Source organism: Elephas maximus, chromosome 19, assembly GCF_024166365.1.
Source record: "Elephas maximus indicus isolate mEleMax1 chromosome 19, mEleMax1 primary haplotype, whole genome shotgun sequence".
Taxonomy (NCBI): Eukaryota; Metazoa; Chordata; class Mammalia; order Proboscidea; family Elephantidae; genus Elephas; species Elephas maximus.
In genome coordinates, this window is record NC_064837.1 from 53,663,781 (window position 1) to 53,691,100 (window position 27,320).

At 36.7% G+C, this 27,320-nt stretch overlaps 1 protein-coding gene across 1 annotated transcript in view; it reads left to right on the top strand.

The window, feature by feature from the left end:
• Positions 1–27,320, top strand: part of EFCAB3 (EF-hand calcium binding domain 3) — a 573,675-nt gene that overhangs the window by 477,757 nt on the left and 68,598 nt on the right. Inside the window, exons 155-172 of the mRNA XM_049861611.1 lie at positions 1,203–1,256; positions 2,268–2,372; positions 3,337–3,390; positions 4,258–4,362; positions 6,891–6,944; positions 8,486–8,590; positions 12,234–12,287; positions 12,939–13,043; positions 13,593–13,646; positions 14,396–14,500; positions 15,196–15,249; positions 15,696–15,800; positions 16,345–16,398; positions 16,919–17,023; positions 18,592–18,645; positions 19,268–19,372; positions 24,116–24,169; positions 24,677–24,781. Of these exons, the coding sequence (XP_049717568.1) occupies positions 1,203–1,256; positions 2,268–2,372; positions 3,337–3,390; positions 4,258–4,362; positions 6,891–6,944; positions 8,486–8,590; positions 12,234–12,287; positions 12,939–13,043; positions 13,593–13,646; positions 14,396–14,500; positions 15,196–15,249; positions 15,696–15,800; positions 16,345–16,398; positions 16,919–17,023; positions 18,592–18,645; positions 19,268–19,372; positions 24,116–24,169; positions 24,677–24,781 (1,431 nt within the window). The remainder of the gene's footprint in view (positions 1–1,202; positions 1,257–2,267; positions 2,373–3,336; positions 3,391–4,257; positions 4,363–6,890; positions 6,945–8,485; positions 8,591–12,233; positions 12,288–12,938; positions 13,044–13,592; positions 13,647–14,395; positions 14,501–15,195; positions 15,250–15,695; positions 15,801–16,344; positions 16,399–16,918; positions 17,024–18,591; positions 18,646–19,267; positions 19,373–24,115; positions 24,170–24,676; positions 24,782–27,320) is intronic.

Consider the following 27,320-nt stretch of genomic DNA (forward strand, 5'->3'; position numbering starts at 1 on the left):
CTTCAGGCACTGAAGAACCCAAACTAACAGATCAGACCACAGGCTGCTGGCTCACAAGGCTGCAGAAGCTGGCAAATTAGGTCAAATGATAGACCGCCAGTGCACAGGGCTGCAGAGGCCAGCAAATCCCAGAATTAGCAGGTTACACGGCAGGCCTCTGGCTCAAGTCCCAAGAACCAGAGATTAGACAATCACGAACCGGACACGGGATCCAGTTGCAGAGAGAGAGAGCTCTACCAGGGCACCCACATACATTACCTTGAATACAGGCCACACCCCAGGGAAGGTTGTAACTTGAGTAAGGGTGGGACTTGAGTCATACCCTCCTACAAGGCTGTGACTCAAGATATACCCTACACCAATCCTGCCTCATTAACATGTAGAAGTTAGGATTTATAACACATAAAATGGAGGACGATCATACAATACTGGGAATCATGGCCTAGCCAAGTTGACACATAATCCTGACCATCACAGGTTTCCGTATACCTTATTTGCATAGTCCCACTCGATCATTGTGTGGGAATCACAAAGACCATGGCTAGAAGGGACATAGTTCATTGGATATCCTAGTTATTAAAAACAACAACTAAGAAATTTTAGCATGACCTTGCTCTTTCTTTGGGAAGTATTATTTAGTTCTGTCTCTGGGAGTCGGAAACCCTGGTGGCATAGTCGTTAAGAGCTATGGCTGCTAACCAAAAAGTCAGCAGTTTGAATCCACCCAGGCGCTCCTTGGAAACCCTATGGGGCAGTTCTACTCTGTCCTACAAGGTCACTATGAGTTGGAATTGACTCAACGGCAACAGGTTTGGGTTTTTGGTTTCTGGGAGTCAACAATTCTACTTTCTTAAATCTTACCACTTGATGTAAAATTTTCTATTACTATGTATGTTCTACTGTCAGAATTGCATGTTAAGCTGAGAGATGTTAAGAAAAAAAAAGTGTGGGCGGGAGAAAGAAAAGTGAAAGAAAAACATGTTCCTATTCCATTATGGCTGTTTGCACTAATTATTGGCCTTGCATTTAGTCAGGCACAGCACTCTGGGTTTTCTCCATTGCATGGTTTCAATCTCATCAAAGGGCAAAATCAAAGTTGTTTCTAAAATAAATCATTTTAAAGTATCTTTGTGAAATGTACTGTCTCTCTAATAATTACTTTATCTGTAATATGAATTGTGAGACTGTGTCTTTTCTTACAGATGATGGAAATGTATATCAAAGTAGATTGCTAGATGGTATAAAATCTTTCAAAGGTGAGTAAGAAGCATAATGAGAAGGTGGATAAATAAGATTCTCCTGCCTCACATTTGTATTATTGTCTAGTTATTCTTTTGTGAATCTATTCTCCTCTCCTATTAATTGATTACGTATTTATTCTGTTGTTTTCGAATGTAGCTGTTTCCAAATAGCTTTTCATTTTGGTGCTTAGTAAGTTTGGCTTTTGCCAAATGGAGATGAAAAACAGATTTAAATCTGGGTGTACGTAGAAAAATTGAAGTAAAGAATTGGCAGTTGCTGCAGGTATTTCAGTAACTGAAAGAACTAAACTGAGCATTTAGGTCCTACCTGTCACTGTGGGAACCCTGGTAGCATAGTGGTTAAGAGCTTGGCTACTAATCAAAAGGTCAGCGTTTTGAATCGACTAGCTGCTCCTTGGAAAGCCTATGGGGCAGTTCTACTCTGTCCTACAGGGTCACTATGAGTCGGAATCGACTCAACGGCCGTGGGTTTTTTGTTGTTGTTGTTGTCACTATGAGTTGGAATCAACTCAACAGCAACGGGTTTGGTTTTTTGTTTTTTGGGTTTTTTTTTTGGTACAAGACAGAAGTTTTCAATTTCTTGTCTTCACCATTGTAATTTATTGGAGAATGAATTTGTCCTTTGTAGGATTGTCCTCAAGACCAAGCTTAAAGGCAGAAGTTATAATTCTAATTGCATTTTGTTCTCCATGGTGCAGTGGTTAAGCACTTGCCTGGCTGCTAACTGAAAGGTCAGCGGTTTTAACCCACCAGCAGAAGTGGCAGTCAGCTTCTGTAAAGATGACAGCCTCGGAAACTGTATGGGGCAGTTCTACTCTGTTCTATAGGGTTGCTATGAGTCAGAATCGACAACAGCAATGGGTCGTTTTGTTGTGCACTTTATCATGTAGGGTCATTTGATATTTTTGCTGCTAGTCATGAAGAATGGGGATTAATAGAAATTTTCTCATTCAGGGAGATCATTGAATTTCCCTTATGTTCCTCACCCCCCCTTTTTTTTTTTAGGTGGGAAGGTTGATGTCAGTAAACTGGAAAACATTCTGGAAAACATGGAAATCAAGATCCCAGATAGGAAACTTAAAGATCTGTTACAAAACCTACTAGTTGATGGTGAGCATCATAGATATTATTAGGCTTTTGAGGGAAAGTTAGACTTATAGGATTATGTATGAGAATTCTGGAGCTATATCTATTACGGTGCTAATATGACTTTTTAAATATTAGAGAAGAATCCAGTCCTAAAATAAGAGCATACTCTGATTTAGTATGTTTTCCTCGATCTCGGGGTACGTGGTATGTGTGTTGAAATAAGTTATAGGTGATAAGTCTTTACTTGACAGAAGCATCTCCACAGAGAAGAGGTTGCTAATTTCAGACTAGTAACATCATTTAAATATCTTTAAAAAGCTCCTGTCACCCAGCTTTACATTCCTCTATACCTCTGTGGTATATCAACTCCCTTGCCCCTTCCCTTTATGTTTTGCCACTGGTTCACCTTATTCCTGGTCTCATCTCTTCATATTAGAAACCTTAAACAACAACATTTCAGTTCTCGTCCTCTTATTCCCAAACATAATACCCCTTATGTTCCTCAAAAATACTAGTCCCTGAATTTTCCATTTTCTTCTAATACATAAAGACTCATCTAACTTTACTTCTTCCACTGTCCAACTACCTGCTCCATAAAACTCCCAACATTTGATCAGCCCGGTCATTCACATGTCCACTTCTATTGCTGAACCTTGCTAAAGAAAACCACATAAACTTGCATATTAGTGCCTCTCTGAATTTATGCTCCCTAATTTCAACTGGGAGCTTTCTGCCTGAGGAGGGAGATGAACCATGGTGTGTAGGAGTAGGGATCTGAAAAGAGAGGAGGAGAGAAAAAATAATGAAATTAATAGTTAACATTTTTTACAAAGTCCTTTGCTCTGTTTTATGCTTATCTGTGTATGTCACAGGATATACTTCAACAACAAATTATAAATAAAAAATTAATTCCTTTGTTCTATTTAGCAGTCTTTCTGAATCAGTGCACAATTGTGTTTGTCTGAATTTTGGCTTATTTTTTTAGCTTCTGGGAAGATTGATCTGCATAAACTGCTAGAAGAAGTAAAGAAATTCACAGGTGAGCAAGATGTTTGGTGAGAAGATGTAAAATTAAAATGCAAATACAGTGAAATCTGTGAGAGCAGGGCTCTAGCCTTGTTTTTCCAGGTATCAAAAGTTTTCCGCCTTTGACGGAATGCCATCTTACCACTTTTCTATCGCTCGTTTTAGTGGAAAATATTTTGGTTTTCCTTCTTTGACAGGTTGCTGCCTTACACAAGTTTCAGCATTCACAGGTTTTCCTGTACTTCTCACTCACGTATATATTTAAAACCCTGTTTTCTTAGTCTGTTATTACTTTATTAATTTCTCCTTTTTAAGTGATTAGCTGTTTGAGTCTGATGACGTGAAGAATATATTGGATTATTTCTGTTTTAGCAGAAATGTTGGGTGCTATGTCTCTATAACAAGTTCTGTATTCTCTGAAACCTCTATTTTCTGAGCCAATTCACCATGATTAAACAGCCAACACACCTGTTTCATTCCAACTTTTATGTAGCACCTACTGCAACCCAGTAAATGTTAAGGTAAAACTTTGACAGGGATCCAAATAATGAGGTTAATGAGGATAAAATCAGTGTCATAGTTCAGGGAAAGCAAAAGAGCAACACAGATTTTCATCTGTAATATGATTTAGATTAGTTAGCTGCCTATACAAACTTAGATCACTGGGCTTCCTATCTCCCTTTACAATGAACTGAGTTAACTTCTCCGAGATCATTAAGAATGTTACAAATAAGTAAAAAAAAATGTTTAAAGAAATAACTTCTGTTTCCTGTGCTTTTCATCTGAAAATTGTAAATAATGTTGTACAAGCTTACACACTTTTCCTCATCTGGAGTCAGTAGGCAATTCTCACCTGTCACCATTCCCATCTTTTTAAAAGGAGGAAAAGTTGAAGCCAAGAGCCTACGAAAAGTACTGAGACGCATGGGAATAGAGCTCACAAATAGGGAACTCTGTGAGCTGATGAAAATGTTGCCAATTACCGGTATGTTTCTCTGTGCCAGTGTGGACTTTAATGTGAAAACATCATAAAAATGGAGCCATCTGGTTTCCTATAAAATTCTAGAAGACAAAGAGATCATCTTTTCATTGTAAAGAAATTATGTCTTTGACATTTAGGCTTATAGATTGAGAGACTATGGTATCTCAGAGCGGGATCCTGTCATTAAAAATGTCATTACCCTGAGGCAAATAAAGCTTGTTGTTAGATTGTGAGGTGCCATGGAGTCAGTTCAGGCTCTTGGTGACCCTATGTACCACAGAACGAAACACGCCCAGTCTTCTGCCATCTTCACAGTCATTGCTGTCTTTGAGCCCATTGTTGCAGCCACTGTGTCAGTCTATCTCCTTGAGGATCTCCCTCTTTTTTGCTGACCCTCTGCTTTACCAAGCATGATGTCCTTCTCCAGGGACTGATCCCTGCTGATAACATGTTCAAAGTATGTCAGGTGAATTCTCATCATCCTCGCTTCTAAGGAGCTTTCTGGCTGTGATATATTCAATATTCTTTGTCAACACTGTAATTTAAAGGCATCAATTCTTCTTCGATCTCCCTTATTCATTGCTCAACTTTTGCCTGCATATGAGGCGATTGAAAATAACATGGCTTGGGTCAAGTCCACTTTAGTCCTCAAAGTGACATCTTTGCTTTTTAAAACTTTAAAGAGGAATTTTGCAGCAGACTTGCCCAATGCGATACTTCATTTGATTTCTTGACTGCTGTTTCCATGGGCTTTGGTTGTGGATCTAAGTAAAATGAAATCCTTGACAACTTCAGTCTTTTCTCCATTTATCATGATGTTGCTATTGGTCCAGTTGTGAGGATTTTTGTTTTCTTTATGTTGAGGTGTACTCCATACAGAAGGCTGTGGTCTTTGATCTTCATCAGTAAGTACTTCAAGTCCTCTTCACTTTCAGTAAGCAAGGTTGTGTCACCTGCATATCACAGGTTGTTTGAGTCTTTCTCCAATCCTGAGGTCTGTGTTCTTCTTCACATAGTCCAGCTTCTCGGATTATTTGCTCAGCATAAAGATTGAATGAGTGTGATGAAAGGATACAGTCTGATGCACACCTTTCTTGACTTTAAACTGCACAGTATCCTCTTGTACTGTTCGAACGACTGCCTCTTGGTCTATGTATGGGTTCCACTTGAACATAACTAAGGTTCTGGAATTCCCATCCTTTCCAATGCTCCCCATAATTTGTTATGATCCACATAGTGAAATGCTTTTGTATGGTTAATAAAACACAGGTAAGCATCTTTCTGGTATTCTCTGCTTTCAGCCAGGATGCATCTGACATCATCAGTGATATCCCTGTTCCATATCCTCTTCTGAATCTGGTTTGAATTTCTGGCAGTTCCCTGTTGATGTACTGCTGCAGCTGCTTTTGAATGATTGTCAGCAAAATTTTACTTATGTGTGATATTAATGATATTATTCGATAATTTCTGCATTCTGTTGGATCACCTTTCTTTGGAATGGGCACAAATATGGATGTCTTCCAGTAGGTTGGACAGGTAGCTGTCCTCCAAATTTCTTGGCGTAGATAAATGAGCATCTCCAGCACTGCATCTGTTTGTTGAAACGCTTCAACTGGTATTCCATCAATTTCTGGAACCTTGTTTTTTTGCCAGTGTCTTCAGTGCTTTTTTTTTTTTTTTTTTTTCAGTGCAAGGCGGACTTCTTCCTTCAGTACCACCTGTTCTTGATCATATGTAACCTCCTGAAATGGTTGAATATCGACTAATTCTTTTTGGTGCAGTGACTGTGTATTCCTTCCATCTTCTTTTGAGGCTTCTTGCATCATTCAATATTTTGCTCATAGAATCCTCAATATTGCAACTCAAGGCTTAAATTTTTTCTTCAGTTCTTTCAGTTTGAGAAATGCCGAGAGTGTTCTTCCCTTTTGGTTTTCTAACTCCAGGTCTTTGCATATTTCACTATAATACTTGGTCTTCTCGAGCTGCCCTTTGAAGTCTTATGTTCAGCTCCTTTACTTCATCATTTTTTCCTTTTGCTTCAGCTACTCTGTGTTCAAGAACAAGTTTCACAGCCTCTTCTGACATCCATTTTGGTCTTTTCTTTCTTTTCTGCCTTTTTAATGACCTTTTGCTTTCTCCGTGTATGGTGTCCTTGATGTCATTCCACAGCTGGTCTGGTCTTTGGTCATTAGTGTTCAATGTGTCAAATTTTTTCTTGAGATGGTCTCTAAATTCAGGTGGGATATACTCAAACTTAAGCAGGGCAAAGAGAAAAAGAAGGCTGAATTAGCAATAGAGAAAAAGAAAGGGAAAACTCAGGTGGGGAAAGAGATAAGTGGCCCACATTAAGAACTTTCTTTGGCTTATTTTTGGTCTTATTTATGAAGAGGTAAGGGCGAATGGGAAATGTAGGAGCAAAAATTAAGAAGGCAAAATTTTAAAAATGCATTTATGAAATTATGCTTTCCCTGTCTTTTTTTGGACTGTCCATGTAACTTTTTCTTTTATTTTAAATGTGCCTTATTTTACAGATGATGGAACAGTGGATAAAAATACATTGTTCGATTACATAAAATCTTTTTCTGGTAAGTGGGAGAATCCCAGTAAGAAAGCAGGTAAAACTAAGATATGTAAGCTTAACCTTAACTTTTAAAAGACCTTCTCATTACACAATGTTAAAAACGAAACACAGTTTGTTTAAAATGAAAGAAGAGTTTTAGTCAGATTCAAAGATTTGCAAAGTGAGAAGCACCTGAAGAGGAAGTATAAGCGCACTTCTTTTATCAGAACTTTTGTACAGGGTGGGAAAGAGTATGTGGGGGTAACATTTGATTGGATGACATTCAAAATGCTCTGTAAGACTCATTTATCAGGAATTTCTATTGGCTGGGGTGCTCAATCTTAGCCACAGTTTCCCATGTTCCAGAGTTGATTCCTACAACATTCTGGGTGGGCCATCTCAGAATGTTACAGAAGTTATTTTGGTGAAGAGTGTAATCATGGGTCCTGTACCCTAAAAAATCAGAAGTGGGGACCTAGGACAAAATGGAGTCCAATTCAGGCCTGTGTCAGCCATTTTAGTTATGTCAAGTGCCTCAGTTTTAGAATGTTCTTTCACAACAATAATTAGTTTTTTTTTTATCTAATTAGTCTATAGTTCTGCTTTAGATGCAACTACATCTAATGCAATAATTCTCTGACACAAAAAAATTCTGACACTTTATAGTTCTCTAACACTACAAAAGTTTCAAATTCTCTTTGCTATCCAGAACTCTAGTTATTGTCTAATGTAATTCATCAGGTTCACCTAGAATACACATATATATGTAACTTGGAATACATATTAATATATATAACTAATTTATAAATAAAATATATAATTAATATTTATAAATAAAATGTTATATATTTCATATGATACAGTTACGTGCTGCATAACGTCCATTCAGGCAACTTCAGACCATGGTCCAGCAGGCCTGCTTGGGGGGATGACCGCTGCCCCACTTGGCAGTGAACCTGCCTCACCACATCCCACCTGCAGGAACAAGTGACCTGCCACTGGGAGGAGTGGGCACCCAGTGCTGCTCCCGAGCACCCAAGGTCAGCAGGCATTGCAGGGCCAAGCCAAGGCAGGCGCACCAGGTCTCCAAGATGGCTTCCCTGTGGCCTGCTCCCCTGCGGCCTGGCCCACGCCAGGTGGGACCCAGTCAGGGGCTCACCTGAGGCATCCACAGTGGGAGCTATCTGGGTATCCTGCCACACAGCAGCCCCCAGGCCTGTGTACCCAGGAGCCCCGTGCCCCGCAGACCCAGGTGTTCACATAACATCCAGTTTCACAGACTGTGTCATGGACATTAAGCAATGCATGACTGTATACATAATTAAGTTTCTTCTAAATATACCTTTTCTGGAAACTATAGAAAGGATCCCATAAAACAAGACTGGCAGAATATATTATATATATGGTTTCCACAATAAGTCTCTATGTAGCCCTGAATACTTTTGTTTTTTTAATTGTGCAGTAGATTTGTTCCATCTAATTGGTGGATAAATATTGCCAGAATTTTTCACTCTTAGGTATCACTTCCTTTTTTTTTTTTTTTATATAACTTTCTTCTTTCCTAAGGTGGGAAGTGTTATGTCTCTGAACTGGAAAATATCCTGGAAAACCTAGGTTATGACCTGGACTATGAGGAAGTTGAGTACCTGCGGAACTGCCTGCCAACTGAGGGTGAGCACTTCCTTGTGACTTCAGGGAAACTCTGAGCTCCTCTAATAAAACTTCCAAATGTATTCATATGGGAAAATCTATTATCTCGGGTTTTTAGCATTGAAATCAGTGAGTATCACCTGCAGGGCTGAACTCTTTGCCTGGATAACAAATTGACAGGCCTAAGAAGCAGGTTTAAAAATGAAAGGAACATCTCAAAATATATATATAAGAAATTTCAAAGAAAAAATTTAAAAATCAGTACCAGGGGAAAAAAACAGTACAAATTTCTTAAATTATCATAAGACTTAACTATACTGAAGGAAACTGAATACATTATGACAGGAAAGAAAATCAGCAGACTTTGGACAATTCTAACCATTCTGACTTTGAAATAGCTAATAAACCTCTAATAGAAAAATGAGTGCTGGTTGGAGATTTCAGAAGTGTTCCTGCTTGCCTGTAGGGTTTACTCCATTCTCTTTTAACACTAAGCCTCAATAGCCGCAAAAAATAATAGATTTGTTTATACACCTTCTCCTCACTTAATGACTGTCTCATTATCCAACACTTTACATATGCAGCAATAGTAAAAATCTTCTGTTTTGCACATTACAATATATGGCTGGCAGTAATGAACACCAATGTACACGTGAGAGTGATACTGGCTTTGATGGTTATGTGTCAGCTTGGCTGGGCCATGATTCTCAGTGTTTTGGTAGTTATATAATGGTGTAATCAGCTAGTTATGTAGTGATGTAGTTATCCTTCATTTTGTGATATTATTAGGTCATTTTCCTAATAATTGCATAACAACCAATTTCACATAACACCTGGTTTTTGGAACCTAACCATGTCAATAAGTGAGGAGAGGGCTAAGTTGTGAGGATTAAAGGAGATAATGAAGCTTTGTTTTAAGATTAGGTTCTAAAGTCAGTTTGTAAATTAAATACTTCAAGAAACTCTATATAATAGCTGTATATTCAAATAGATATATATTTATATATTTGTGTATAGGCACGCATACACACAAAATGAGCATCAGGGCAAGGTTGAAAGAAATTGAAGACGGACTATGAGTTAGGAATAAAGAGTTGGTGTTTCTCTCTATACTGTAGTCCCCTAATTGATGCTCAGAGCCAACACAGGAGTGAGGGTTACTGGGAATCTAGACCAGCGTAGCTGGTATATGCTACCCTTTTAGAGCAGAATTGAGCACCAAGGACAAGAGAGGAAAGAGGTATCCCGGAACCAGGATTCCTTAGTTATATGAAGCTAAATGGAGGAAGGGTAAGTTGAAGGAAGAAGAATCTAGCCTTTTGACCATCCAGTAGGATCTCTCCCCGAAATTGACATATTTTAAAGCAATATTTAAAAAAAAAAAAAGTAAAAATGAATTTAAGGATAAAAGATACAGTGGTATATTAACAAAAAAAGTTAATAGAGATTGTCTAATAAAAGGCCAAGAAAAACCCTTTCTCTGGTTGAAACTGTTTAAAGCTGCTTACTGATATCAAGCAATTGAGACAAAGTTAAAGACCCGACAAAAAGAGAAAATCAAAGGTTCTTCTTGGTTAGCAACATTAGTGTCTATATCAGTTAATGTCCTTTGGTTTCAGGCAAAAGAAACTAACTCTGGCCAACTTAAGCAGAAGGAAAATTTTTGCAAGGCCATAGAGTAGTTCACAGAATCAGAGTAACAACTGAAAAACCAGGAATGGGAAAAGCAGAACCAAGGCAGCAGCAAGGGTAAAAAAAAGGTAGCAGAAGTTAATTAACAATTCCATCAGGGCAGTGAGGTTGGAATGAATCATCTTTATCATGCTGTTCAAGACTCAGTCTGAGGAGAGATAGTCAGTCAAGCCTAGTTGGAGTCACAAGCCCAAATGGCCAAGGTACAGCAAGCAGGCACTTTGATCACCACAAGATTGCACACAGAGGGTGAGTTTATCCACTTCCCAAAAAGTGAAGTGCTGTTGTCAAGTGAAACAGGGATAGGTGCTAGTTAGCCTATTAGGAAGGAAAAGAAAAAATGTTTTGTGTCATCTGCAACTCTCAGCTACAGGATAATAACATGGAGTTAACGTTTTAAAGCATGTTGTTTTGATTATATCAAAAGTCAGGTTTGTTTTGAAAACCGAATTAAAAAGAAATAGAGAACACATCCTTCTCTCCAGTAACAACATAGTGACTTTTCCTGGGTATTACAATGTATTATGTGGTTTTGAGATTATGAATGAGAATTTCATTTAAAAGCCAATTCTCCAGTATTCTCACTGCACAGTAGAAATGCATCACACCTATCCCTCTTCTTTCTGATCCAAAGGGCACAGAATCAGAATTTGATGAACAGTCTTGCTTTATTTAAATATCTTATCACTGGAAATACTTATTAATATAAATCAGGTCAGTCTAACCCACTTAAACACATATTTTGCAAGACTATTGGCACAAAATAATATTAAGAAAACTTAATTAACAAGAACTCAGAATTGTATACTAATTAAATAGCTAACCTGGGAGCTAACCTCTTGCTCCTATTTTATGCTGCCACATATCTGGTCATATAAGCCATCACTTTGAGATAACCTATAATAATTAACAAGTATAAATGCCTACTATCTACCAAGAACAATATTTGGCACTTGACATATGTAATCCGTAGTCTTCAAAACAACTCTGCAAAGTAGGTTGTTATCCTGGTTTCTCTGATATGGAAAACAGGCTCAGTCACAGAGGTTGCTTGATTTGCTCAATTTCACAGGGCTGCTAAGCAGCAGAGCAAAAGATCTGAACACAGGTCTATATAACTTCAAAGGTTTGCCCTTTCTACCAAGCAATACTGTCTCACATAAAAGAGGTCAGCAGGGCCACATAGGCTATGATATAAATGGTACCCTCAGGAGGCTGTGTGATATGGCCCTGGAAATGAGAATTTTCAACCAGTAAGTACACAAATAAAATGATGGAGCCAGCAAAAATTGGAAACCTCAGTAGCCATGGATTTAGAAGCATGGAGAAAGTGCTGAGTACAGGTTACATGTAGAAGTAGCCAGCTACAATATTTGAGGTTGGTGAGTACACTAATATTATAGCATATGTTGCTTTCAAGTCCTATAATGATAAGGCAGTCAAAGATAAGGCACTCCTGGGTTCTAAAGTGGAAAACAGGTTAAGCAACGCTTTTAAAACTTTCCAGCATCACTGGGTATAGAATTTGATAAATTTCTCCCACTGTGCCATATATTTATCATATTTAGAACTTCATTCTTCAATTCCATGCTCACCTGGGGATGAAAGTGGGTGTACTTATACCACAAATAAGGGCAAATTTCTGAATTTTAGTGTTTTGTTCAGGGCTTTGAACCAGTTCATTCCACCCCAACCCCATGCTAAGAATTTGCTTTTCCATCCCAGATGCACTGAATCAGAATCTGCATTTTTAACAAAATTCCCAGGTGATTTTTATGTATACCTGGGGATCTTGTTAAAATGTAGGTTCTGATTGAGCACATCTGGGGTGGAAAGGCAAATTCTCAGCAGGGGGTCAGGTGGAATGAACTGGTTCAAAGCCCTGGTTTTGTTCCACAGTTTAAGGCCTTTATAACATGTTTCCTGGGTCTGAGTCATTATGGCTAGGTTTCATTTGTACCTTATCTTACAGATGATATCAAGGTTAAACTGAATAAACTCATGGAAAATGCAGAGTCGTTTTCAGGTGAGAGAAAAGTTATAGGGAAAAATCAGCATAAACAGCAATTTTCTGTTATACTTTTAAATATTTCATTCCCATCATACTGATGTTCACCTGTTAGTCCTTTTAATATATCGATGGTACCTTTTATCCAGTGATCCAGATTAGTTTTGGATTAATACTTTCTGAACAAAAACACTAAATTATTATGTCTTAGGAGAATGACCATTGTTCTCTGGTTTTTTATTTTTTTCCTTAGTAAGACACATCATTTTTCCATTGTTTAAACAGTCAAAAATCTGTATTACCACAATAATTGGTGAGATAAAACATTGGCACAAATCTTTTTATGAGTAACTCATTTTATCACACAGATAAATAAAAAGTAAAATGAATGCTGTCTTCTCACAGAATTACATACTCATTTAGGCCTTTATACTACCCCCCCCATTTCAGAGTGTTGATTTATCCCATTGTTATTAGAGCATTTAAAAGGTATTTTTATTTCTAGAATTAAGAGATTAATTTATTTTCTGACATCTCCTAGTGTCTGGACTCAGTGTTTTGACCAACCATGCTCTTGATCATGCAGTTGAACTTAGATGACATTATCCATATTTACACTCATTCCTCTCTCTCAAAATTTTCACAACCATAACTTTCATCTTTTCAAAGGAGTCAGGATTAATGCTGATGAAGTAGGAGATGTCTTGGAAAACATGGGGGTAGTACTTACACCTAAGGAACGCTGGGAGCTGCTGAAAACTCTGCCAGTTACTTGTGAGCATTTCTGATACCACCTTGGCTTTCAAGGGAGCTTAGTTTGAGTGCATGAATTGTTGGGAGAGGTGAGGGATTACTAAACATTTATTCAACATAGATTTGTTGAGCACTTCTTAGGTGACAGGTTTAAAGACAAAAAAGTCTTTGCCCTTATGGAGGCCGTTATAGAGGGTGGAGCTTACTGTGTTGGGAGTGAGTGTGAGAACTTCATAAACAAAGATTCTAAAATTGACATAAAAATTTTTAATTTAGGGTATTAACTTTGGAATATCTGTCAGCCCTAGAGTGTAAAGAGAAAGGAGGAGAGAAAAGGAGAGGGAAAAAAGGGACAAGTCAGAGCGAGAGAAAGTTTCGCCATAGTAAAATGATAAATTTAGAACTTTCTCTACTTCTTCACTTTATTCAAGAGAAGGCTGTGTGAATGAGAAATTGAATAAGTCTAAGGCAGATCACTAAGATTGCCTTTACGAAATAATAGTCATTGTACTCTTATTATGAATTGCTGCGTCACTTTCTCTATGACATCAATTATATCTTCTCTTACAGCTGATGGAAAAGTGTATCACAATCGGTTGGTGGATAGTTTAAAGACTTTCCATGGTGAGTGATAAACATAAAAAGAAGACAAGTAAAACTGAGATCTTTAAGCTTTGTATTTGCTTTTGAAAGTCTTAATAACTTAATGATAACAATAGCTAATTTCTATTGAATGTAGTACCAGTCATTGTCCTAAGAACTTTACATGTATTAATTAAACTCTCACAAAAAACCTATGAGATAAATACTTTCGTTATCACCACTTTATTAACTTGCCAAAGTTCATACAGTTTGGACTTGGGAAGAGCCAGGATTTGAACCCACACTCTTAGTTACTGTATTATACTTAATAGGTTGTTAACCTTTTTTATTCCCCTTTATGTCTTATAGCTTAAATTCAGATACCATTAGGTTGGTAGAGATAGTTTACTGTTATAATGGCAGGTTTCGAACTCCACTTACTAACCAGAATTATGGCTATTATTTCTGACATATTTCTCCATTTTAAAGAGAAATGAATAATAAGCCTTATTCATTTTCTTTGCTTTAGATATCTACTAAAAAAAACTTAGCAGGGTGTCTTGGAACATGTGTGAGGAAAATGTTCTTTTTTTCACCTCCCTAATATTCTTTTTTTCACCTCCCTAATATTTTTTTAATATACCCTGCCACCTTGGTTTTATGCTTTCCTTAAACATGTACATTATAACTTTGCTTTTCTTCCTCCCACTGGGGCTTAGTGCATAGTCATACATAGAATTTTTATTTTTTAGGCATAATTTCACTTTTATTTTATCTCTTCCTTACTTAAGGAGGAAATATTTATGAAAATAAACTAGAATCCATTCTAGAAAATTTGAACTTGGAACTTGAAAATAATGAAATAAAAGATCTACGGAACCATTTGAAATTTGACAGTGAGTATTTAACTCTTACCACTTCCTTTCAGAAGAATCTTTGACCCTCTGTTACAGAGCCTTCGAGAGTATTTTTGCTCATTTTCATTTATTCAGAAAAAACTACATGTGTCATTATAACCCTCAAGGATGAAAAATAAGGCTTCTGTATTAATCTCGATATTGTCAGAGGGCCAATAAGGGGTCTGGTAGATTTAGATTTAGGAGCTGCTAGGAATTTTTTTTTTTTTAGGAAAAACAAACACTTAGGAAAATGAAGGAAGTTATTGAGATAGATATTGGAAAAAGGTCAGAGACTGACAAAAACAAGTGAGAAGTAAAAAGGGTTTGGAATCATTTGACAATATATAATGTACGAATAGAGGTGATCATGTTTTCATTCAGCAAATACGAGATGAATGTCAGAGTGGGATTGAAATAGGGCATCAGCGATTTCTGACTTGAGGCCAATAAGCTGGCCCCAGCGAGATCTTTTAAGTCAAAAGGACCACTTAATAAAAGAATGTAACAGCTAATTTAGCTTGCTACAAATACCCTCTTAAGAATTCTGGAAGATAATTGGATACAAGAAAAACATGAAAATATCAACAAATTTCCTCTGTCAGCAATGACAGAAAATTTAATGGGAAAAATGGTCCCAATCCCCAATAGCAATGAAAATTTTGTCTATATCTGAATTATGCTTTGTATTTCAGGTAGTGGAAAGATTCCACTGAATTCTCTGATGAACGTAACAAAATATTTTGCTGGTGAGTGAGAAATAATGATAAAAAGGTATAAAATCAAGATCCTTTGTTATACATACACACACGTCATATTTTAATTGTATACCCTAGTAACCCATAATTTACCAATATTGATGATATGTTTGTTTTTAAGAATATAGGTGGATTTTGTTTTTATTGGGTACCTTTTAGGAGTACATTTTTGTATTAAGGAGTCTATTTTGTTGTAGGTTAGTTGGCTTGTCCCCATTGTTTTTAGAGCATTATATACAGCATTATTATGACCAGGATTAAAGGAAACGTTTAGCTCCTTGTCATGCTCTGCAATTAGATAAGTCTCATTGCGCCCTTGTTCTTCTGTAATTATATCTCTTAAAAGTCAAGATTTTGCTGTTTTATTATAATTTTCTTAATCTAGAACTGTTATATATGAAAATGTTCACTGATCACTTTTCCCATCTTTCTTAAAGGTGATAAGATTAATGCCAGTGATGCACAATTTTATCTAGGAAATGTAGGTATTGAACTTACAAGTAATGAAAGTCAGAATCTGCTGAACACACTCCCATTGGATGGTAAGCATTTCAGACATTGCAGTGAATTTCGGAGGATCTTGGGCTTATGAGTTTGTGCGCATAAAATTCTAGAAGTATAACTATAATTCTAGAAGTATAACTATTTAAAGTCCAAAAAATTAAAAGAAAAATAAGTGTAGAAAGAGCCAACTTGCTCATAAAAAATTCTGTTCTTCCATTTACATCTTACTTTCAGAGGTAATGCTCTCTTTGGGGTCCTGCTGTTATGGATAAAGAGTTTTAAATACTGGACCCAGCACCTATGACAGTCCTAAAGCTAAAGCTAAGTAAAGGTGATAAACATAAGAGTTACAGAAATAAAAGAGAGCACACCTAAAAAAATATTTTTAATCTGTTTGTGTTTTAACATGTTATAGTTTCACTAATAGCACATCAGATGAATAGTTAATCTTGAGAATCTTATTTCTTTACTTCCTCCTTCTTTGGATTTTATCTTAAAAAAAATTACAAATGAAATCATTAAACATTACTGTCTTTCTGGATTTCCACTTGTTTGTGAACTGAATTGCCCCTTATCTTACAGGTAGTAGAAGAGTGTTTAAGAATAGGTTGATGGATGGGGTGAAGCATTACAGAGGTGAGTGAGAAGCATTCAAGAAAGATAAACTGAGATCTTCAAGCTTTTGCATTTAATTTTCTAAAACCTCTTTTATTCCTCAGTGATTAGATAGTTAATTGTGTTGCTCTACTGTTTTTATTATTATTATAAGCTGAAATTCTTCCTTGTATACTATTACAATCACATTTGAAGAAATGGCCTACACTATTTTGTCACTGAAGCAAATTTTAAATCTTTCTTGCTGGTAAGAACTTTGTGTATTGGCTGTCATCTTTGCTGTAATTCCTCAGACTTGCCCACTCTTTCTTCTGGGTAAACTCATCCCAGAACTTGCTGTAGCAGTGTTTCCTGAAACAATGGATAAGGGAGGTTTTTCCTATTTTTAACCCTCAACTGCTTCTTTTAATCACTTCAGGAGCGTTGTTGTGCCATTGCTTTTTACTTCCTATTTATATTGATTGGCTGATATGAGGTAGCATTTTTATCTCTGGCATAAATACAATTTTTTTTTTTTATTCTTGTCCCCTTATTTCTTAAGAAGGAAAAGTCAATCTGAATAAAATAGATGATGCTCTTGAAAACATGGGATTTGACCTTGAAGAGGAAGAAATTGAAGAACTGTGTGGTTACCTGCCAGCTGATGGTAAGCATTTCAAATATCATAGTGCCCTATAAGAAAAAATTTTGCTTTTCTATGGAGACTCATTAATTTCATGGGGAAGGGGGGACAGAAGTATATAGAGGCCCAGTCCTAAAGAATGGAAAAATATTGTCTCTGAATATTAATCTTAGATAAAATATCAGTAATCATTTAATTGCTGTTAACAGAGCTCCTATGCTGGAGAGTACAAGTGAGATAACAGTCAGTGTTGGGGTCAAGAGAGATAAGTTCAAATAAATTTAAAAAGAATATTTGAGAGGAGAGAGGGAAAAATTATGAATGAATTCAGAGAGCAACAAACAGAAATAAGGGGGAAAAGCAGTAGAAACTGTTAAATATTATTTGTACTATGTAAACTATATACATCTTATATCTAAGAATTACATTTAATAAATTCATAAGTCTCAAACTTTAGATGGCATAAAATCACACACTCTGTCAAGATTCTGATTAAGGTCTAAGTAGAGCCGATGAATCTTCACTTAAAGTAATCAACTCTCCCTACACTTAATTTTTTTGAATAGCTAACCTTAACAATATAGAGAAAAAATATATATTAGTATATATATTTGGGATTCATAACTTTTTGTGTAATCTTTAGCATCAGAATTTTGTGAAAACACTTTGTGACTGTGCCTTGAGATGATGCTGTAGATTGATTAATGGTTTGATAAGTATCCCAGAAGCACTGGTTTACCTAAGCTTAGCTAATATGATCTGATGATGCCTGAAGTCATAAAACTTTCTGCTTACCAAAAAGTGGTCTTCTAATTCTTGCCCAACCTCTAACCCTTTTTCACAACTTTGTATAACACATGAGCCAAGCAGGACTATGTAAAGCTCTTGTTGAAATTGCAGTATGGCCCCACTCTAAATTATCTAGAGGGCAGGCCAGCAGAATGTTTCCAAGTAAGTATTACTGTTCACTTAGCACAATCAAAATTTTAAAACATAAGAACGTATTACTGGAGTTTGCCACTGTTCTGTGAAGCTTACCAAGAACTGAGTTTCAGAAATATAATCAAAGGAACAATGACATGACGGTAAACCAAAGGGATCCAAAGAACAGCTGTAGGTATATTAAAAACATTTTCAACAACTAAGAGGAAATAGATTTTTATGTCTCAGTGCAGCGCTCTGTTGTTGGGTCTGAAATTATCCATAACTCATTATGTTCCTTTGACATTAGTGATTATGTTCTGCCACAGAAACAGAGACTTTGTGTTGTTTGCTGTTGTATCCTCAGCGCCAAAACCAGGCCCTGGCACGGAAGGCACCCAACAAATATTTGATGATTGAAAAAATGAAAATATTCTTTTCATTTTCTTCTCTTCCACACCAATGAATAAGGAACAAAAAAAGGAAAAGTTGAATGAATAGAATAAATGTGTTTATTATGTTTAGATTCTTTTCCTTTTTCTGCTTTGTGCCTATAATGGACAAAATTAAACATCTAATTAGAAAGTTTTTAAATTGTTAAATCCCTATACTTTGCAGTTTAAGAATTTTATGTAATTGAGACTATATCTAAATCGCATCTTGTCTTGTAGACAAGAAAAGAGTTAAACTGAATTCACTTCTGGATGAAGTTCATGAACTTCTAGGTGAGTAAGAAGATATAATGGGGAAGCATATTAAAAATGAGCTCTTAATGCTTAACCCAAAAAACAAATGCATTTTTGAAGTATTTCCTGTTACCTTTGGAGCCCTGATGGCAAAGTGGTTAAGAGCTACAGCTGCTAACCAAAAGGTTGGCAGTTGGAACCCACCAGCCACCCCTTGGAAACTCCATGGTACAGTACTACTCTGTCCTATAGGGTCACTACGAGTTGATATCAACTGGACAGCAGTGGGTATAGTGTAATGCCCAGATAACAAGCTCTAGAGTCTCTAGAGTGTAATTGCTTTTTCTACTGTTCTAATAGCAAAATGGCAAGGCAAAATTACAGGTACAGGTAATATGATCATTGTGAACAAGCTCATAATTCAGGAAAAATAAAAGGGTCCAACCCACCCCAGTGTGTTCCCAATACTGAAGAGCTCTCTTTTACCAAAAGTTCTGAATCCTCCTTCTAATTCTGTGTAATTAGGCAATGCTCAATGTTTCTGTTACTTTTTATCACGTGTTCTTCTCATACATCTGAAGGTGATACTACACAGACATAGTTGATTTTTTATTATTTAAAGTTTGAAATTTTACATCTTACCATTGTTTTCTTTTTTAAGGAAATGAAGTTAACTATGATGACCTGGAAAATGTTCTGGAAAACATAGGGTTAAGACTCCAACTGAAGGAAAACTCCGTGTTGATGAAAAGTTTGCCAATTGATTGTGAGCATTTAATTTACCAATGGGGTATTCGCCCGTTCAATAAAAGTTCATTGGTTATCATTAGGTACTAGGCTCTGAGTCACAAAGATGACTAAGGCAAAGGCCAGATCTTAAAAGAATTCAATGTAGAGATGGAGAGTGCATACAAAAAACAAACAAAAAAAACACTACACACTTTGATAAGTGTTATAATATTAATAGATATGTTCTGCTATGAAAGTACAAAGGATAGATAGACTAACGATGCCTAGAGACTCTGAGCTTCACGGAGTGGACAGTATTTCAAATAGGCCTGCAAGGTTTGACAGTAGGAGATGGCAAGAATTAAAAAGAAAAGCATTAAAAAAAAAAAAAAAGGCCCAAAGGTCTAGCCGACATGGCAAATTTGGGGCACGATGTACAATTTCGTGTTGATACAATACAGAGTACACAGTGGTATTCATAATATCTGGATAAATGTTGATTTGACTAAGACTAATCAATCATTTAAATATAATCCACATGTGCAAATGCAGATAATAATAATAGCTATCTACAAAGGTGATTGTAAGGATCAAAAAATCATAATGGATGAGCAAATATAAAAATGTTTTTTAAGTATTTAAAATACAAAATAAAGATCTTAGTTACTAGATATTTTAAAGGACAATCATGTTTATTAAATAATTTCTATATTTTAGGCACATTTCTCGATTCAGGAGATGTGAAGACACATGCCAGAGTCTTACTGCTCAAAATAAAATGGGGTCTTTGCACTCAAAAAGTTCATAATCCTAAAAAATATATTTCTAATGTGGGTCTCTGTGCGTTGTTGTTGTTATCAGGTGCTGTCGAGTCGGTTCCGACTCATAGTGACCCTATGCACAACACAAGGAAACACTGCCCGGTCCTGCGCCATCCTCACAATCATTTTTATGCTTGTGCTCATTGTTGCAGCCACTGTGTCAATCCACCTCGTTGAGGGTCTTCCTCTTTTCTACTGACCCTGTACTCTGCCAAGCATGATGTCCTTCTCCAGGGACTCATCCCTTCTGACAACATGTCCAAAGTATGTAAGACACAGTCTCACCATCCTTGCCTCTAAGGAGCATTCTGCCCGCACTTCTTCCAAGACAGATTTGTTCGTTCTTTTAGCAGTCCATGGTATGTTCAATATTCTTCGCCAACACCACAATTCAAAGGCGTCAACTCTTCTTCGGTCTTCCGTATTCATTGTCCAGCTTTCACATGCGTATGATGTGATTGAAAATACCATGGCTTGGGTCAGGCGCACCTTAGTCTTCAGGGTGACATCTTTGCTCTTCAACACTTTGAAGAGGTCCTTTGCAGCAGATTTGCCCAATGCAATGTGTCTTTTGATTTCTTGACTGCTGCTTCCGTGGCTGCTGATTGTGGATCCAAGTAAAATGAAATCCTTGACAACTTCAATCTTTTCTCCGTTTATCATGATGTTGCTCATTGGTCCAGTTGTGAGGATTTTTGTTTTCTTTATGTTGAGGTGTAATCCATACTGAAGGCTGTGGTCTTTGATCTTCATTAGTAAGTCCTTCAAGTCCTCTTCACTTTCAGCAAGCAAGGTTGTATCATCTACATAACGCAGGTTGTTAAGGAGTCTTCCTCCAATCCTGATGCCCCATTCTTCTTCACATAGTCCAGCTCCTCGTATTATTTGTTCAGCATACAGATTAAATAGGTATGGTGAAAGAATACAACCCTGACGCACACCTTTCCTGACTTTAAATCAATCAGTATCCCCTTGTTCTGTCTGAACAACTGCCTCTTGATCCATGTAAAGGTTTCTCATGAGCACAATTAAGTGTTCTGGAATTCCCATTCTTTGCAGTGTTATCCATAATTTGTTATGATGCACACAGTCGAATGCCTTTGCATAGTCAACAAAACACAGGTAAACATCCTTCTGGTATTCTCTGCTTTCAGGCAGGATCCATCTGACATCAGCAATGGTATCCCTGGTTCCAAGTCCTCTTCTGGAATCGGCCTGAATTTCTGCCAGTTCCCTGTCGATACACTGCTGTAGCCATTTTTGAATGATCTTCAGCAAAACTTTGCTTGTGTGTGATATTAATGATAATTGTTCTATAATTTCTACATTCGGTTGGATTACCCTTCTTGGGAATAGGCATAAATATGAATCTCTTCCAATCAGTTGGCCAGGAAGCTGTCTTCCATATTTCTTGGCATAGACGAGTGAGCACCTCCAATGCTGCATCTGTTTGTTGAAACATCTCAATTGATATTCCATCAATTCCTGGAGCCTTGTTTTTCGCCAATGCCTTCAGAGCAGCTTGGACTTCTTCCTTCAATATCATTGGTTCCTGATCATATGCCACCTCTTGAAATGGTTGAATATCGACTAGTTCTTTTTGGTATAATGAGTCTGTGTATTCCTTCCATCTTCTTTTGATGCTTCGTGCGTCATTTAATATTTTCCCCATGGAATCCTTCACTATTGCAACTTGAGGCTTGAGTTTTTTCTTCAGTTCTTTCAGCTTGAGAAATGCCGAGCATGTTCTTCCCTTTTGGTTTTCCATCTCCAGCTCTTTGCACGTGTCATTGTAATACTTTACTTTGTCTTCTCGAGAGGCCCTTTGAAATCTTTTGTTCAGTTCTTTTACTTCATCAATTCTTCCTTTTGCTTTAGCTGCTCGACGCTCAAGAGCAAGTTTCAGAGTTTCCTCTGACGTCCATCTTGGTCTTTTCTTTCTTTCCTGTCTTTTCAGTGGCCTCTTGCTTTCTTCAGGGATGATGTCATTCCACAACTCCACAACTGGTCTGGTCTGCAGTCACTAGTGTTCAATGCATCAAATCTATTCTTCAGATGGTTTCTGAATTCAGGTGGGATATACTCAAGGTCATATTTTGACTCTTGTGGACTTGCTCTGATTTTCTTCAGTTTCAGCTTGAACTTGCATATGAGCAATTGATGGTCCGTTCCACAGTTGGCCCCTGGCCTTGTTCTGACCAATGATATTGAGCTTTTCCATCATCTCTTTCCACACATGTAGTCAATTTGATTTCTGTGTGTTCCATCTGGCGAGGTCCATGTGTATAGTTGCTGTTTATGTTGGTGAAAGAAGGTATTTGCAATGAAGAAGTCGTTGGTCTTGCAAAACTCTATCATTTGATCTCTGGCATTGTTTCTATCACCAAGGCCATATTTTCCAACTACTGATCCTTCTTTGTTTCCAACTTTCACGTTCCAATCACCAGTAATTATCAATGCATCTTGATTGCATGTTCGACCAATTTCAGACTGTAGCAGCTGATAAAAATCTTCTATTTCTTCATCTTTGGCCCTAGTGGTTCGTGCGTAAATTTGAATAATAGTCGTATTAACTGGTCTTCCTTATAGGCGTATGGATATTATCCTATCTCTGACAGCATTGTACTTCAGGATAGATCTTGAAACGTTCTTTTTGACGATGAATGCAACACCATTCCTCTTCAAGTTGTCATTCCCAGCATAGTAGACTATATGCTTGTCCGATTCAAAATGGCCAATACCAGTCCGTTTCAGCTCACTAATGCTTAGGATATCAATGTTTATGCATTCCATTTCATTTTTGAAATTTTTCAAATTGGTCTCTGTGTAGTGAATCTTAAATCCCTAAAGCCTGGGAATGTTTTTCTTATGCCCTCATGCCTTTTAATGTTTCAGATAATATTATTCTATTCCTTTTCTGCATCTAAAATTCCTGTCGAGAAATCTGATGTAAATGTGATTCTTCTTCCTTTCAGATGACCTGCTTTTCTCACTGAAGAATTTTAGAATTTTATCTTTTTCTTTGATATTGTTTAAATCACTATAATGTGTTTAGCTTTGAAATTTTCCTTAAATCTCTTCTATTTGAATCTCTATGAAACCTTTTAGTAGAATATAAGGTCTTTCATCTTGCTTTGTTATTGGGTGCCATCGAGTTGATTTTTGACTCGTTGGGACAGAGTAGAACTGCCCCATAGGGTTTTCTTGGCTGTAATCTTTCCAAAAGCAAATTGCCAGGTCTTTCTCCCACAGAGCCACTGGGTGGGCTCAAACCAACAACTTTTCAGTTAGCAGATGAGCTTTTAACCATTGAGCTACCAGGGTTCCTTCATCTTGTTTTAATCCTGGACATTTTTTTTTTTAATTTAAATATTTTCTTTTTCTGTTTTTATTTTTCTCTTTCTAGAACTCCTGTTATCCAGAGATAGCATTTCTACTCCTATTCTCATACCTTGTAGTTTTCTATTTTCTATCTCTTTATTCTTTTCTGCTGCCATTTAAGAGAGTTCCTCAATCTATTCAGACAACCCATTCATTAATCTTTCAGCTGTTTCCAACCTACTCCATCTCATCTGTTTTAGTTCAACTTTTTATACCTCATATGTTATACCTAATAGTTTCACTTGATTCTTCTTATAGTTTATAGTTCTTATTACATTTTGCTAATATCATTTCATATCCTGACATATATTTATCATGCTTATTTTAAAGTCCTGATCCTTCTATTCCTTTAATTCTGATTGAAATGTTATATGTTGTTCAGTTTGTTTTCTTTGGAGGTAGTTGACTCTTTGGGTGACAAGTTATTTTGGTCTTTGGTCCCTTGTTCTCTTGGAAGTATCAGTACTGTGGTTGGGACTGTGCAAAATTATAAGAATTGCCCTTTCTGAAATTGCTGATTTTTTAATTATTTAGGCAGGTCTCCTTATCACTTACCTGTGTCATGTCTTACCTTACAGCTGCTGGAAAGTTGTATACGCATAAGTTGCTGGGTGGCATAAAGTCTCTCAAAGGTGAGTGCAAAATCAGGTAAAATTGAGGCTGTGTTTTGTTTTTACTTTTTAAAAACACCTTTATTTGCTGGTGATGATAAATTTGTCAATCTAATCTGCCCTGTAGGAGTTCACAGTCTCATAAGAGGGGCTTATAATCTGTTTATTTATTCAATGTTTTTGTTTCATAATTTCCTTCTTTAAACCTAATTGAAAAAATTATTTTTTATTCTATCACTGCATTTCAAGTCCTATATTCTGAATAGAATTATAAAGGCAGTATCTTGCCAGAATTCTCCAAACTAGCCCAACTTTAGTTCCTTCCTTATAAATGCCTCATGAGAGCTATAGTCAGACCCTTTGGCAAAAATGAGGGAGCAGGTTCTTTTTCAGACTCCCATGATAGCTCTTTTCACTTAAGAAACTTTATTATTCCTTTGATTGTTCACCCTCTAATTCATGCATGGGCGTGCCTGGTATTTTTCACTTTGTCATTGCTTCTCTCATTCCCATCCCCTGTTTCCTAAGGAGTGAAGCTTAGCATTGATAAGCTAGGACCCTTCATAGAAAATATGGGATTTCAGCTTGAGAAGGATGAATACGAAGACCTGGTAAACAACTTGCCTGTTGATGGTGAGCTACTCCTTCACTGAAACTCTAGATTCATCTGATAATTTCTGAAAGTACACTTAGAGTTATGTAGAAGCATTAAAAAATAGAGAGAGAGGGGCCTAATCCTCAAGAATTAATTAATTTATGCAGTGGATTCTGTTGAGTGCCTAATATACACTAGCTATTAGGAATATAAAAATGAAGATGGTAAGTTCTCTGTCCTCTAGGAGTTCACAGTCTAATAAGAGGGGCTTATATTCTGGGTTTGGGGTATATTCTGATATGTCATCATAATACTGTATGATAATGCTATAGCACGAAAAATTATTCAGTGAAGTTCTGAAGGGGGAAAGGGCTAAGCTTGTCAGGAAAAGGATCAGGAAAAATGTATGTGAAGATGTATAAAAAAAGGCATTTCAAATAAGGAAAACAATGCATACAAAGTCATGGAATGTTGGGAGAGCATCACGTATTTCCTTGTGACTGGAATGTACTCTTCATGTTACAAAGTGACAGGAAATGAGGCTAGAAAGGTAGGCTGTCAAGACCGGAAGGCCCTTAAATATAACCAGACTATTTTTTTATAGAGTTTAACCAGTAATTTGTGCTTTTCTAGGAATTTACCATTTCACCTAGGGTGTTTAATTTGTTGAAGTTATTATAAAACCAAAAAAAATACCAAACTCATTGCCGTCAAGTCGATTCCAACTCCTAGCAACCCTATAGGACGGAGTAGAACTGCCCCATAGGGTTTCAAAGGAGCAGCTGGTGGATTCAAACTGCCAACCTTTTGGTTAACAGCCTGAGCTCTTAACCACTACACCATCAGGGCTCCTGAAATTGTTATAGTATTTCCTTATTTTCATTTTAATTTCTGCAGAGTTGGCAGTAGTATCACCACTTTCATTCCTGATTTTGGTCATCTGTGTCTTTTCTCATTTTATTTACTCAGTCTAGCTAAAGGTTTGTCAATTTTGTTGATCTTTTCAAAAACCAACATTGATTTTCTCTGTTATTTTTCTGTTTTCCGTTTTATTGATTATTATTTTTTATTTCCTTCATTTAGCTTACTTTGAATTTAGTTTGTTCTTTTTGTAGATTTTAAGGTGAAAGCTTAGATTATTGACTTGAGACCTTCCTTCTATTATAATATAGATGTTTATAGCTATTAATTTTCTCCAAAGCACTACTTCAGATGTATCCCATACATTTTGATATGTTGTATTTTTATTTTCATTTAGTTCAAAATATTTTCTAATTTTTCATGTAATTTCTTCTTTGATCCATGGAGTATTTAGAACTGTGTTATTTAATTTCCAGGTACTTGTGAGTTTCCCAAATTTCCTTCTGCTATTGATTTTAAACTTAATTCCATTGTGGTCAGAGAACAGACTTTGCATGGTTTCAGTTCTTTTAAACTGAATGAGACTTGTTTTATGGACTAACATGTGGTCTGTTCTGGAGAATGTTCCATGAGCACTTCAAAAGAATATATATTCTACTATTGTTCAGTAGAATATTTTAAAGATGCCAGCTAGGCCAAATTGGTTGATAATATTGTTCAAATATTCATTATCCTTGATGATTTTTTATTCACTTGTTTTATTCTTTATTGAGAGTAGGATATTGAAGTTTCTGTAGTTGTCTATTTTATAGTTGTCTATTTCTCCCTTCAATTTTAGTCTACATCCTGTGGTATAGGCAGTGGTATATCTAGAATATTTCTGTTTTGGAAAGTCAGCACTGATGGCAATATAGAGGGCATTACTGGAAGCAAAGACTCCAATTTGAGAGATACTGCCATGGTCCAACAAGAGATGATGAGGGCCTAGACAATGGAAGTAAATGTGAAGATGGAAAAGACATTGATTTAGGGACGATTTTAGAATTTAAAAAAATTTTTTTTTCTTAGAATTAAAATTAATAGAACTTAGGACTTGGGAGCCCTAGTGGTATAGTGGTTAAGAGCTGGGCTAGTAACCAAAAGGTTGGCAGCTCGAATCCACCAGCTGCTCCTTGGAAACCCTGTGGGGCAGTTATACTCTGTCCTGTAAGGTCACTGTGAGTCAGCATCAACTCGATGGCAACGAGTTTGGTTTTTGGCTTTAGTAGAATTTGGGGACTGATTACACATGAGTTATGAAAAAGAAGAAAGATTTTAAGAAGACAGAGAGCTCTTAGTGGATGAGTAAGTCATTAATCATATCATAAGCCAATTTTAGAGAATTAGAGAGGTTCACGTTACAGTATCAACATAGTAGTTTCAGTTTTAGACATGTTGAGTTTGATATTGCATGCAAAAGATGGATGATGAATAAGGAAGACTGAAGAATTGACGCCTCTGAAGTGTGGTGTTGGCAAAGCATATTAAATATACCATGGACTGCCAAAAGAATGAACAAATCTGTCTTGGAAGAAGTACAACTAGAATGCTCCTTAGAAGCAAGGATGGTGAGATTATATCTCACATACTTTGGACATGTTTTCAGGGGGGATCAGTCCCAGGAGAAGGACATCACGCTTGGTAAAGTGGAGGGTCAGCGAAAAAGAGGATGATACT